Raw genomic sequence first — 15,227 nt, 5'->3', positions numbered from 1 at the left:
AGATGAAAACCAAATCAGTTCCAATAGAGCAGTAATAAATTGAACCAGCTACACCCAGTGAAAGAACCCTGAGAGATGACTATGAACTACTACATAGAATTCCCAATTCCTATATGTGTGTCCGCCTGCATTTGTGATTTCCTTCACAGGCTAGTTGTACACTGATTCTTTTTGTACATGTATACATATGTACATGTATGGATATGTATACATATATTGTATTTAACTTATATTTTAATATATTTAACATGAATTGGTCAACCTACCATCTGAGGGAGGGTGTGGGAGAAAAGAAGGAGAAAAGTTGGAACAAAAGGTTTTGCAACTGTCAATGCTGAAAAATTATCCATGCACATATCTTGTATATAAAGAGCTATAATTTTTTTAAAAAAAGGAAAAAAAAACACCTCTAATAGTTTCTATTTATAGTTATGTTTTAAAGAATTTTTTAAAATTAGTTTTGATGTTTAAAATTTTTTATTTATACTATGTTTGTATATAAATAACTTTTCTCAATACAGTCCTTCCTGGAAAATCATTTCATGTAATCATATATATATATATACATATATATATATGTGTGTGTGTGTGTGTGTGTGTGTGTATATATGTATATGTATATATATATATATATATATATATATATGTGTGTGTGTGTGTGTGTGTGTGTGTGTGTGTGTGTGTGTGTATATATATCTCTCTTAAAGACAGTACAGTTTAGAAAATTAGTATACTGAAAAAGTGAAACATTACTTGCAGTACTCTAAACCCAAAGTTTCCTAAATCTGCAATGGAGGGAGATATTGAAGAAAAATCATTAAAAGACTTTATACATGATTACAAGAGTTACAACAGCATAAGTATTAAAAATAAAAGCATTTTTATTTATTCATGTAACACTTGTTCACCAAGACAAAATATTTTAAAATAAACTACCCTTGAAAAAAACCGGGTACTTATGAGCTGAATTAATTAGTAATTATGGGAACTGCTTGCTTAATTTTTACAGAACAAAAATTATTTAAACATTTTAGGATATAATGTCAAATCGATGGCTATACAACATAACTGAAATCTAGTGAATCCTTTTCTGAATTAGCTTTATAAAAGTTCAATAATAAGATCTTTTATTACTATTGTATAAACAAATATTTTTAAAGCTGAACTTTTCAGAAATTTTTAAGATTTTTAAGAATGTAATGTAGTTTTCCCCACACACACCCCCAGGCAATTAGGGATAAGTGACTTGCCTCAGCTCACACAACTAGGAAGAGTTAAGTCTCTGAGGCTAGATTTGAACTCAGATTTTCCTGACTTCAGGGCTGATACTCTATGCACTGCACCATCTAGCTATCTCATACATGTAGTTTTTATTTTTTTTAAATACTTTCTTTTCTTCTTTTTTAATTATAGCTTTTTGTATACAAAATATATGTATGGGTAATTTTTCAACACTGACCCTTTCAAAAACTTCTGTTTCAACTTTACCCCTCCTTCCCTCCACCCTTTCCCCTAGATGGCAGGTAGTCCCATACAATACATGTAGTTTTTAACAAAAGGGGTTCAAACACAACTTTGAACATATTTAATCTTCATTTACACCTTATATTATAAAAAATTGGAAGTTAGATTTAATGGCTAGAGTTCATTTCATACTAGTAGAGCAAAAAACTTCATTTCCCCAAACTAAAATGACCCCTTATGGATAAATTATATCCTGATCCTTTAAAAAAAGAAAAAGACAAACCATTTCCTAAAAATATAACATTCTAATTACCTTATACTTCATTCAGCTTCTAAAAATGGTGTTAATTATTGTGGTTCACATTAGAGCCACAACAAAACCACCACAAACCCCATTTTTAGGCCTTCATTAATCATTACATGAAATATGTTCCATAGCAAAGTATGTAACTTCCTTTTTCTCTTTTCCTTCTAGAAAAACTACATAGAACCAGAATCATTTTAGCACTAGAATCTCAAAAACCTCCTTTAATTAAACATTAAGAGTAAGAGGCATTTATAAAGTAGTGTTGTTTTTTTCATAGCTGCTTTCAGTTCAGGTGACAAGGCAAATATTTGGAGAGAGACAAGACAATATTTAGCTATTTTATAAATATTTTATTAATTCATTTAATATCTATGCTAAGTATATGTATATGTGCAATTAACACTATTTTCTTCTTTGTACTTGTACCCCCAAGATCCACATAGCTGGTGCTTAATAAATACTTGACATTATGGGAAATGAAAGGGAATTAAGATATTAAAGAAAATGGCTTTAAATTCTAACTCTTCATAAAAAGTTCCCTGGATTCAGTCCCTCAAATTAATATGACATCCAAATTCATATAACTACTTCGTTTTAAACTGGTTTCACATGTAAGAGCCTATTAGTGATTCCTTGTAGGGTGGATTGCTTTTTTGGACACAAATATTTCCTTCCTTGTTGTTTCCTACTTTTTCTAATCAGATTTTCTTCCTCTGAACATCTTGCCATCTGTTCAAAAACTGTACTTCTCAGATATCTTGGTTCCCATTGGACTTTGGGACTTTTGACCTGATGTCTCTGTTATCCAAATTAATGAGTGTCTCATGGTACAATATATTGAAATGGCTTCAGGCATGCTTTGTATTTCACTCTGGCCATTTTCATACCATCTCCCTCTATGCAACTTCCAGGCCTCTGTGTCTTGGCCACTTCCCATCCCCCCCTTTCTATTCCTGGAACTATAATAATATTAATACATCTATTGTTACTGAAAAATGACAAGAATTTCCCTTATGGATCTACTCCCCCATTTAGTCTCTTCCCAAACCAAAATACTCAATATACCGTCTCCCTCATCAAAATTTAAGTTCCTGAAGAGACTGCCTTAATTTTGTATTTGTATACCACGTGTTTTGTATAATGTGTGGCACAAAGAAAGTACTTAACAAATGCTTTTTCATTCATTCCAAAAGACAGCAATCCTTATTCCTTTAGGCTTTGAAAATCTACTCTAAGGCGCTTTCTGGCAGGGTGGAAATCAAGTGAAAGTAAAGATTGCAATATAAACCTCCACCTGGTGAGAGGCCTTTATGAACCAAGAGATTACTATGTTACTCCTAAGAGTCCTGACACTATTTCTGTATCTTATTGGGTCTATTCTTTTCTGCTGTTAGATAAGAGGCTGGAAGTAGGATGTGATGCTGGGAGTTTCAAAAGGCCAACAGACTGAGTTTAAGGTTATGAAGCAAATGCTCAGGATAGAAAAGAGTAAAAAGCAACCAAGTAGTATAATATTCTTGCAGCTAAGATGCCAGATCTTAAAAAAGGAAAGGGATTCCATCACTTATGCCATTTTCAGAAATGAATTTGATGGAGCAAAGGCTTTAGGACCTAATCCAAGTTGGAGCCCACTTTCCCCAGTAGACAAAGAGACAGAGAAGAGAATTTGCCCTTAGGTGATAGGAGAGGAAATATGTGTTCTTATATGTGTTCTTGCTACATCTTCACAGTAAATATGGCTTTGTAAAATCTACTTGACATTAATGGATCAAATGAGATTAGAATACTATTCACTGGCAATTCATATCGGGGAGAATAAACTGGAATTATGCCTCAAGTTGATGGCATTAAAAACTCGTCCAGTATTTGCAACACTTTTTTTTTTTGGGGGGGGTTTGGGAATAGAGAGGATGGATGTTCTTTCAACAACAATATCTGTACTGATATGATTATGATGCCAGAAGTAAAAAGGGTGGCAGAGAGGGGCCATCAAGGCACATGCAAGGATATCCCCTAGAAGTCTAAAGAATGAAAGGGATTCCATCCCTTACCATCCAGAAGTCTAAAGAAGAAGATGGTAGCCTTACCATGGTGATTGTTACCAAGGTTATCAAGGTGAGTTATAGTTGGGATAAGGGATACACTTAAAAATAAGAATAAGAAATGGCTGAATTTTGGTTATCAACTGAGACCCATTCCCATTTCCAGGTTCTTTCCTTGACCTCCATCACTCAGTAACTTCTTTTTTAAGGTTCATGCTATTCATATCTATCATTCAATCAAAATTTGAAGCCTACAAAACTTCAGGGCATTATGTTCCTTTCTCAATGAATTTGAAACCTGGCTTAAGTTTTTTCTCCTTTCTAACCCTTGTCTTCAAATTTGGGGATTAAACATACATAACGATTCTTCCTTAAAAACACTAAGCAGTTACTTCCTCAACCTACTCACTTTCCATGACCAATTCCTCCACTCACCTAAGCCATCTGTTCACATATTTACTCTTGACATTACCCATAAGTGAATCACCTATATGTTCTAAAATTCCCAAATGCTTTTTTGTCTGATCATTATGTATTGATTATCTAATTCCATCTCTAACTTCCCTCACTCAAACCTGTTTCTTCAAGCACATCTTCAATCTTTCTACACTTTATCAATTCATTATTCCACTCTCCACAGTGGCTGTTCCAAACCTTTATATCCTTCCTCAAACCTCCTCCCTACAAAAATGATTCTCCTCTAACAGATTCTGTCACTTCCACATATCACATCTTCGATCTTTCCTTGTCTGGTGGGTATAATCCTATTGTCTATAAAGAAGCTCAAGGTCTCGCTCATCCTCAAAAAATCCTCATTTGATCCTTCCACCCCCACTACCATGTAACTCTTTTGCCCTTTGTGGCTTAACTCCTTGAAAAGATCATCTACAGTAAGAGCCTCCACTTTCTCTCCTCTCATTCAATTTTACAATCCAGATTTCCAACCATATAGTTTTCTAGAAACTGTGAAATCAATAATCTTGTATCTTCCAAATCCAATGATCTTTTCTTAATTCTCATTCTTCATGCTTCTCTATAGCCTGGGACACTATCCATTCTCTCTTGATTCTCCTACAGATTGCTCTTTCTCATTTTCCTTTCCTGGATCCTCACCCAAGTTATTCTCCCTAACCTTAGATATCCCACAAGTGCCTATCTTGGGCTATCTTCTCTTCTCCTTCTATATTGCTGCACTTGGTGACTCATTAGTTCATATTGATTTACCATCTCTATGTTGATGGCTCTTATCAATCTATTCTGACTCAAACTTTTTCTTAATCTCCAGTATCATTTATCAAAATGCCTCTCTGACATCTCAAATTATATATCTAGTCAATATTTTCCATTCAACATATTCAAAACTGAATTCATTATCTTTTCCCCGAAGCCCTCCCCTACTTTCAAACTTCATTATTACTTTTGGAATCTCTCACATTTGCCCTATTATTTCCTCTGATATTGCTATTAGCTGAATGTAGATCCTTATCACTTCTCACTATGTTATTAGCCAGCTGGTAGGTTTGCTCGCTTTCAGTTCTTCCTTACTCCAAACTATCCTTCATGTGGCCACTTAATCCTTAAGTGTTGCTTTGACCACCCTCTCTTCTAATTACTTTCCTTCTCTCCATTCCCTTCATAAACTTCCCATCATTTTAAGAATCAAATACAAAATCCTGTGTGGCAATCAATTCTTCATACCCTAGCCCCACTGCGCTCTACCTTTCTAGTCCTTTTACAACTTATTCTCTTTCATCCACTCCTTAACTTAATTTACTCTTCTATGAGCAAGACCTCCAAGCATTCTTTCAGGGTTATCCTTCAAACATGGAATGTTCTCCCTTCTCATCTCTATCTAACAAGCTTCCCTTAGGTTCCTAACTAAAATCCCATCTTCCACAGGAGGTCTTTCTTAACCCTTCTTAATCCTAGTTCCTTCCTTCTTTTAATAAAAAATTGTATATCCCACATATAATTTGTATTTATTTTATTTCTTATGTCTTCACTAAAATATGAGCTTCTTGAGGGCTATCTTTTGATTCTTGCTTTGTCCCCAATTCTTAGCATAGTGCCTGGCACATAAGAGGTATTTAATTGTTAAGGGACAGGTCAATTCTCTAAGAGCCTCCACAGCTGTGGATCATAACATCTGAAGGTGTTGCAAGGCAGCCTTTGCTGACACAGGTGTTGCACACTGGGAATGAGATAAACTGGAGGCAAAGGGAAGAGGAGAGAGGTCAGTCAGACAACACAACGGCCTCTCAGTCTCCTTGTATCATCCTCTCACAAGAGGAGATCCATTCTGAGTTGGATCTCCAGCAGCCACTGTCAGGTGACTCCCTTGTATTCCAACAGCTCTCCCGAGTATTCCAACATATGGAGCCTGAATGTGCTATAAGAATTACAAGAAGAACCAGAGCTGTGCATGAGAAGGATCCTTTCAGAGTTAAGGAAGAAGAACCTCGGTAAGATTTTTTTAGTCAGGGTAATTAAATGGGCCAGCACATCAAAGGCTGTTGATGAGAGACTTAAATGCCTGTTCTAACTACAATCCTCTTCTTCATTTGAAAGCTTCCCTCCATGATATTTCACAAGATCAACACTTGTTACAACCATCCAGAAATGATAATGGTGCTTGCATTTCTCAGTATACAGACCATGCTATGAGGGGAAAATAACAGCAAAATCAAAAAATGGGGAAGTTGTGGATCACAACATCTGAAGGAGTTGCAAAGCAGCCTTTGCTGAAACAGGTGTTGTAGACAGGGAATGAGATAAATTGGAGGCAGAGGGAAGAGGAGAGAGGTCAGACAACGCAATGGCCTCTGTCAGAGAGGTCAGAGAACAGCAACTGCCTCTCAGTTTCCTTGTATTATCCTCTCACAAGAGAAGATCCATTTGGGTTTGATCTCCAGCAGCCATTGTCAAATGGCTCCCATGTATTCCAACACTTAATAAATGTGATAATGATTGATTTACTGTTAAAGTGATAGTAAGGGTGATTATTAGAATAGAGTCATGAGTCATCCTCCCAAAAGGTAATGTGACCACAGATAGTGATTACCTTATGTTTACATGTCTCTACTTAGCCTTCCTCAACCAGGATATCTAAGGCTACTTGCAGATGAAAACAAAGTCCCACTTCTGCTTAGTACCTTAACATAAAAACACCCCTTAATGAGGACAAGAAAATTTAATGATTGCATCTTTTTATTATGATTTAATTTAACTAATTCAATTAACATATTTTCTATAGTAATCCTATTTCTGAAACATCTTATAAATTCATTTATTTCACTTTTTTCAAAACGCCAAACTAATGCTATTATGTTTATGTAGAATGCCTCAGGTCATAGCTGTTGCTTCTAAGGCATCTCCTAAGGACTAAGGAATCCCTAAGAATAAAATGAAGGCCTAGTTAGGAAAAAGGGTCATAGTAATAGACTTTGTTCTAACATTTTGCCCTTACCCTAAAAAAAAAATGTTAAAAAATGGTATTTGGTTTTGTTATTATGAGGGAGCACAAAGAGTAGATTCTTGTTCAATCTCAATTTATTACTGCTTAAGTGTATATTAAAAAATTCCAAAAATTAGTTTTTCTATTTGTAGAAATAACTGCTAAGTCTTTTCAGCGAAATTGAAAACATTTATTAATAATCATTTTTTAATTTCATCAAAGCATTTTTTCACAAAGCAAGAGATCTAAAAATGCTATGCTCAAATGAAGTATATTACTTTTTATATTATTTCTGAAATAGCTTTCATTCAACAACTATTCTTTATGAAATTTAAATCATAATATGCTTTTAAAGAGACCTAATTTTTTTATTTTTAAAAAACGTACTTTTTGTCCCATATTTAAATACCTTGTGATCCTAAAGAAAAAGGTAATTTACCTGAGAGTCAAGTCCTATTTAAACTATTTACTTACTATTTTTGAATGGAAGAAAATATACATACCCTCTGTCCCAGTTGACAAGAACTTCCAAAGTCAACAATCTTGATAGCGCTGCGTTTAGGGTTACAGAGAAGAATATTCTCAGGTTTGAGGTCACAGTGAATGATACTAAGTTCTGGAGTTGCAAGGAAAAGCAGTGCAGTGCACATCTGTTGTGCAAATTTTCGTGTTAGGTTCAAAGAGACACCTCGAAAATTTGTGTTTCTTAACAAGTCATAAAGATTATAAGACAACATTTCAAAAACTAAGCAGAGATGGTTTCGGAACATAAAGTGGCGTTTCAAATGCACTGGAAAAAAAAAAAAAAAAAGAATTTTACATCAGACAACTATATGTTACCAAATAATTAAACCATTGAGATTTAGATATAAAATTTGAAATGACTACATTTAAGGACCATTATCAGAGTACTAAGATACTTCCTACAATAATTTATGAATATCTGGCTAAATCCTATTTCTATTGAATTAAACATTAAATTAAATTACCCAACATGTGATAAAATGGTATAAAAGAAAGTGATAGTTTTGTAACTGAATATTAACAATATACTACATTATTTATCCACCCCTCAATTACCTGGATATCCACATTTAACATCATCATTTTGGGGTGATAATAATGAAATTCTATAATTCTATTCCTGAATGGAAACATTACATTTTATACAATCTTATAGATAAAAAAAAAATATTTTGAAATTTTGCCAAACTATTTGTTTCAAGAATCAACTCAAATAGCAAAAAGAAAATGAGTAATACAAATAGTAGGAATAATAAGAGAAAAAAAATCTACTAAATTAGTACATGACTATTAGCCAGGAACTAGAAGACAGCAGACTTTTCTATCTCATTATGATTTATATGGAAATATGTAAAAAATACCTGTACATACATAACACTCCCCAAAAATGTTATTTCACATGTGGCTGGGGCAAAAAAAATTTTTTATATAGTCACAATTCATAAAATTTCAGTTTCCAAAAAATCTAAAAAGAGTAAATGACAAAGATATCATAACAAAGAATTTAAGTAGACTAAAGCTGTTATTATTCATTATGAATGATATGCAAGAAAAGACCTTAAATGACATCTTCAGCAGAGATGGCAGAACAGCGAGAAGAACTATAGTCGAATTCTTCTTTATAACTATGACAAAAAGATTCAGAAAACATGCCACACTGATTTCCTGACTGAGAAATCCAAGGGGTGGGGGTGGGGGTGGGGGGTGGGGGGGGAGAAGAACACAACATTTTTATAGACTAGGTCAGCCTAGTGAGGCAATGAGGTATAAGGACTGACATAGGAATGACATGTAGTCTCCAGAATTGGGAAGGAATGGAGGCCTGACTGTGGTTGTGCAATACAAGTCTGACATTATATAAAAAATAGGAATAAGTAAGTATTCATTGAGTAACACTACTGAGTCAAAGAACCTACACAAATAGAGGAGAAGACGTATGTCTCACGATAGTGGTCAAAGACAAGGAATGGTCACTGGCTCTCATTTGCAAGTTTTTTTGGTTCTGACTCAGGGATCAGAGTTTACAGGATCACTCAAAATGGCTGAGTAGAGGAGCAGTCTACTAGAACTCCAAACAGGGGTATGTTGTAGTGCTCAGATCCAAACCAAGCCATTAAGTTGCAGAGCTCAGACCTGGAGGAAGCACTCAGATTAATATCTAGATTAAAATACTTTAATGTTCTTAGCTTGAACTAAGCTGTCCCTGAGAACTTAGAATAACAAAACACAGAATGAACCAAAGGAACACAGATGTGGCTTAGCCATTTCCCTCTGAAGTATGCAGAGCATGGCCCTAACAAAATGTACAATCAGGAAATAGGCTAAAAATGCAAAAAAGAATCTTACCTAACCAAAGAATTATTGTGGTGATAGGGACACTCATGAGCTCAAATCACAAACCCAGAAGAACATCAACAATTAAAATCTCAAAGAACACATGGCATAAATTAAATTGGAATTACTGTGAGATGAAGCAAGAAAGGTTTTTTAAGGATTTAAATGATTTTATAAGTGATATGAGAGCTCTAGTATTAAAGTGGGAAGAAAAAAATGAGCTTTCGAAAAAAGAACTGGAAAGAAAATTAACAACTTATCACAAGAAGTACAAAACTTTTCCCAAACTACATACTTATTTAAATTAGAATAAGCCAAACAAAGTTAATAACTCCATGAGACAATAAGAAATATATAAAGTTAAAAGAAAAGATTAAAAAAATATGCTACAGCAAAAACAACTCGCTTGGAAAAATAAATACTTTAAGAATCACTGGAATATATAAAATGCAAGACCCCTTCCCTCCAAAAGGAGCCAGAAATAATATTTGAAAAAATAATAATTGAAATCTGACCAGATTCACTTATGGAATAGTACAATGTAACAACTGAAAGAATCCATTGGCCACCTTCTGAAAGAAATTAGGGACATTATATTCAAAATCTATTTTATAGGTAAAAAAAAAATTATTGTAATAACCAGAAAGAATTCAACTACTAAGGAACCAGAGTGAGGGTTGCCCAAGATTCACTACAGAAAAAGAACAAAGAACCTAGAATATAATAAGACAAAAAATATAGGTCAACAATCAATAATAACTTGTCAGTTAAATATAATCATAAAGAAGGAGAAATTAATCTCAAAAACATTAAGGATTTCCATTAATTACTAATAAAAAGATCAGAGCTAATGTCTACTTGCAACTCTAAGGTCATAAGGTTATCACAGAAAGAATGTAATAAGATAGCTGAGTGAAAAAAGAATACGCTGGGGAAGGAAGGTAAGGGGAGAGACAAAAAGTTCAGAAAAATAAGTAGGATGCATAAGTAAAAAAGACAAATAAGGAGAAAGGAATGGGGATACCAGGAAACACGTGAACTTCACTATTACTTGATCTGGTTTAAAAAAAGATAAATATATACAGGTTTGTTTTTTTTTTCCCCATTTCGTTCACCAGGGAAATGGAGGAAAGAGAAATAGGAGAGGAGAGAGAATAGGCTAAGAGAAGGATTAGTCACATGCAAAACTCTAAGTATACAAAAGTGATTTTTAAAAGAAAAGATTAAGAACCTGTGAATGGGATTTGGACAAGTAAAAGAGAAAGATAGGAGAATAGAAGCAGACTGCATTTAATCTACAATTACTGATGTTGAACATACTCCTTTCACCACCTTCATCTTTACAAAAAGTGAGATGGAAACAAAAGTACAAGATAACAAGACAGAAGGAAATACACAATTAATAAATACAACTATGAACATGAATAAGATGAACTCATTCAAAAAATGGAAAAGGCTAGAATGCATCCAAACTGCAGTAACATGTTATTTGTAAGAAATTGCACTTAAAAACATAAAGATTCACAAAGAGTTCAAAATGAAGGAAGAGCATAAAATACACTAAACTGCAGATGAAGATTAAAAGACAGGGGTACAAGCATGATCTCTGACAAGGTAACAGCAATAATATGCACGATGAAAAAAAGTAAGATGTTATATTTTGCTGTAAGACTGCATACATAATTTTCAGCCTTCAACAAAACTTAGGAAAGAATAATTTTAAAGTACTTGAAAAGAATTTTTAAACTGTAGATTACTGAATTGGAATAAAAAGAAAAATTCATCTGTGTTAAATACATATGGCACTTTTATAAAAATTAACCATGTGTTAGAGCTAAAATCCTTACAAACAAAGGAAGAAAAGCAGAAATACCTTCATGTTAAAAAAAAAAAATACTAGGAAACAGGAATAAATATGCTTTTAAAAATTTTGATTAATATCACCTATGTAAAACAAGAGACAGCATTATATGTAATGGGGGGGAAGGAATAGCTTTTCCAATAAGATCAAGAGTAAAGAAAGAGTAATGTTTGTGCATTAGTACCAATACTATTTAATAAAAATACTAATTATAATATTAAGGCAAAAAAATATATCAAGGAAATTAAATATTAACAAAAAATAGAATAAAGCAAAATGCAAAAACGTCAAAATTATAAGAACACCATACAGAGTTAACAGAAAAATTAGCTGAAGTAATCAACTGTAATATAAAATAAACCCACAAGATTATAAGAATTTCTAAAGATTACCATCAAAAGCCACCAGGAAAGAAAGACAGATTTTTTTTTTCTATTTTTAAAACTGAGCAAAATATAAAATAATTATGACTATAAAAAAATTCATACCACAAAAAGATAAAATTTAGATAACTTGGAAAAACATTAATTATTCATGCATTTGCCATGTCAACATAGTAAAAAAATATAGTACCAGGTAAATAAATTTATATATTCAACTATGTGTCAATTTAGCTATCAAAAGATTGCTTTTTAGAGGTAGAAAAAAATTAAATTACTTGGAACAACAAAAAGGTAAAGAATCTTGAGGGAATTTTTTTTTTAAGTGGAAAGGAAGAAAATCTAGAATGCCAAATCTCAAAATAGTACTTACTAAAACAATTTGGTAGTGATTAAGAAATAAAGGTTGGTCACTGGAAAATATTAGGTACACAATAAACAGAGATAGATGAAAACAGAGAGTCTAATATTTGATAAACCTCCAAACAAGAAAGTAGTTGCAGAAAAATTAGGTATGGACCTAATTTCTCACATCATATACTTAAATAAGGTATTATTTTTTTGTATGTGCAGGGAGGTAGGAGCAAGAAAAGTTAGTTTCATTAATTGAAAACAAAGTTAAAATAAATAAAATACAGAATCCATTAACACGTAACTAGAAAGAGTGGCGGATGGATACAGTAACTACTTGCAGGATGAAGGATAACTAAGAGAAAGCCTGAATATAAATTGGTATAGAAATTAATATCAAAAAACCAGAAAAATTGTCATCTATCATTAGATTTCCTTTATGGGAGAATTTGTGGAAAGACATAGATAAGATCAGATGAAATGTAATTTGCACTGCTAACAGAAACCTCTATAATAATGACCTCAAATTAATCACTGTGCTATGTAAGGATGGCAAAATATGAAAGTAGAACCACAGTGGAATAGATAATGTTGTTTAATTCCATGAGAAATATATAATCAAGACTAATCAAGACTATGGGGTTTTTTGGTTACATTTACGGACTTATTAAAGAATTCAATTTTTCTATTATGTAAGAAATCTTGCACAGGATTATCTGTCAAGGCTTATAAACATGGCTTTCTCACTTTAGGAAATAGTAATACTTAACATCAGAGATTGAAAAGAAATGTAAAATTCAAGTACTTCATCATTACCTTACCTCCATCCCCAATTAGCTATATTCTTAAGGCAAGGAAATTGTGTTAAACAGGAAGAGGACACACACACAAAAAAAGCATTGGAGTGGGAATCTAAAAATCTGATCAGGTCTGAGTATATTAAAATACTTAACAAACATCTTCTACTATGAATGATTATATGCTAATGTTGGATATATTCAATAAACAATGATAGTTTCTAATTTTTAGAACAGATCTCTTTCTTACCACTCAAAAATATAAACAAATATAATCATTGCTATTAGAAATAACAATTTGTTGATCTCAAATCAGAAACCACATTAAACTTACAAATTAACATTTCATTATATTTTACTATATAATTATTGTTAACGCTCTATGATCATCAAAGCACTATTCTAGGTTCTGGGGAAACAAAGATAAAAACTAATAATACTTAAGACATTTGTAAATGGGGCAGGGGAAAAGACAGGGAATGCATTTAATAGGACTAGGGGAGATGCGGCTACATATATAAGCATCACACAAGACAAAACATAGTTATTTGAGAAAACTAGAGAAAGGAGATTCATTTTTGGTTGGGGGAGGGAAGGAAGTTTCAGAGGACAAAAAGTTTTTAGGTTTAATCAAAGAGACATTAAATAGGACTAGAAGGACTTGTCCAACCCAAGAGCTGTGAAAGGAGTGTTTTTTCACTATGGAAATTGTTCTGTACAAAGGAACAGAGAAGTGGGATAAAGGGAGAAGGTGATCACAGAAATGCACTGTTAAGACAACCCTGAGGTGCTACTTCACATCTCAGATTGGCTAAAATGACAGGAAAAGATAATGAGCAAAATCAAGAGAACACTGAACACAACTGCAAGATTATGTGATGATCAACTATAATGGACTCTTTTTAACAATGAGGTGATTCAAGGCAATTCCAACAGACTTGTGATGGAAAGTGTCATAAAGATCCAAAGAGAAAACTAAGGAGACTAAGTATGGATCAAAACATAGTGGGTTTTACCTTTTTTACTACTTGCTTACTTGTTTGTTTTTCCTTCTGATTTGATTTTTCTTATGAAACATGATGAATATGGAAATATGTTTCGTATACCTGCATATGCTTATATTAGCCTATATCAAATTCCTTACTGTCTTGGAGAGGAAGAAAGAGGAGAAAAATTTGAAACAAAGTTTTGCTAAGGTAAATGATGAAAACTATCTTTGCATGTATTAGGAAAAATAAAATACTATTAAAAATTTTTTTAAAGAAAGAAAAAAACTAGAGGTCTGGTCAAATGCATCTTTTTTTGGAACATTACTTTAGGACTTATGGAAGGGGAAAAAAAGAGACGGGAGACATGGACAGTTTCGAGGTTTTTATAATAATGATAATGAAAGATTTGCCCCCCCCCCAAAATTGTTAGAAATCATGTAGATTGTTATGGGAGCACTGCTGCTTAATTTAAAATAATCTCTCTTTTCTGAGCAAAAAAAATCCCTCTAGGATTTCCCTGTCCTTATACATCTCTAAACATATTCATAATTATGTTGCCTCCAGCATAGATCTTCTAAACATACACATGTTCAATCAGTCTACTTCTGTACTTGCCATTCCAACCTTCCTCTGTAAGCATATCTGAGAGACTGTAATATAAAGAATGTCCTCAATGGAAAAAAGGTGCTTTACCAATTTCTCAAAAGGCAATTCAGTTCCACTCAAGGACCAACTTATTGTGTTCATGCACTTATTTGTCCATCCTAGACTGTACATATTGATGGATAAGTTCTATAAAGAAATCCTTTGAAATATATGTAGACATACAAGAAATAACTGCCTGGCTGGCTGGGCCAAATCTTTTGAATGATTATGATCTCTCTCAGTAAAAAGTTCTGCATTTTTCTACACCTTAATGAAATAAGGACAGTAACACCCCCAGAGAGGATATCACTATCCACTCTACTTCAATTTGGACTCTGTATTAGATTTCATCTATAAGAAGAATGAATACTTCTGGTAAGAATATAGATCCTGTCATGACTCACCTAATATATATATGTACATGTGTATAACTATAAAAATGTATACAGATATGTGAGTGTATATAATCTATAGATATAATATGTGAATATGTACATGTGTATGTAAGCAGAGATTTAAAAAGTACTAAGACTTTTGGGACTCTAACCCCAAATGTGCATCTCTGACTCTAACCCTAAA

General features: G+C 33.0%; 1 protein-coding gene across 6 annotated transcripts in view; it reads right to left on the bottom strand.

Annotated features, from left to right (window-relative positions):
- The window catches only part of DYRK1A (dual specificity tyrosine phosphorylation regulated kinase 1A), a 184,394-nt gene that overhangs the window by 13,982 nt on the left and 155,185 nt on the right, over window positions 1-15,227 (bottom strand). For all 6 annotated transcript variants that reach the window (XM_051984862.1, XM_051984867.1, XM_051984865.1 and 3 more), the window contains one exon: window positions 7,771-8,057. In XM_051984862.1, the coding sequence (XP_051840822.1) occupies window positions 7,771-8,057 (287 nt within the window). The remainder of the gene's footprint in view (window positions 1-7,770; window positions 8,058-15,227) is intronic.

Source organism: Antechinus flavipes, chromosome 3, assembly GCF_016432865.1.
Source record: "Antechinus flavipes isolate AdamAnt ecotype Samford, QLD, Australia chromosome 3, AdamAnt_v2, whole genome shotgun sequence".
Lineage (NCBI taxonomy): Eukaryota > Metazoa > Chordata > Mammalia > Dasyuromorphia > Dasyuridae > Antechinus > Antechinus flavipes.
This window is presented reverse-complemented; position numbering and strand designations above follow the sequence as displayed.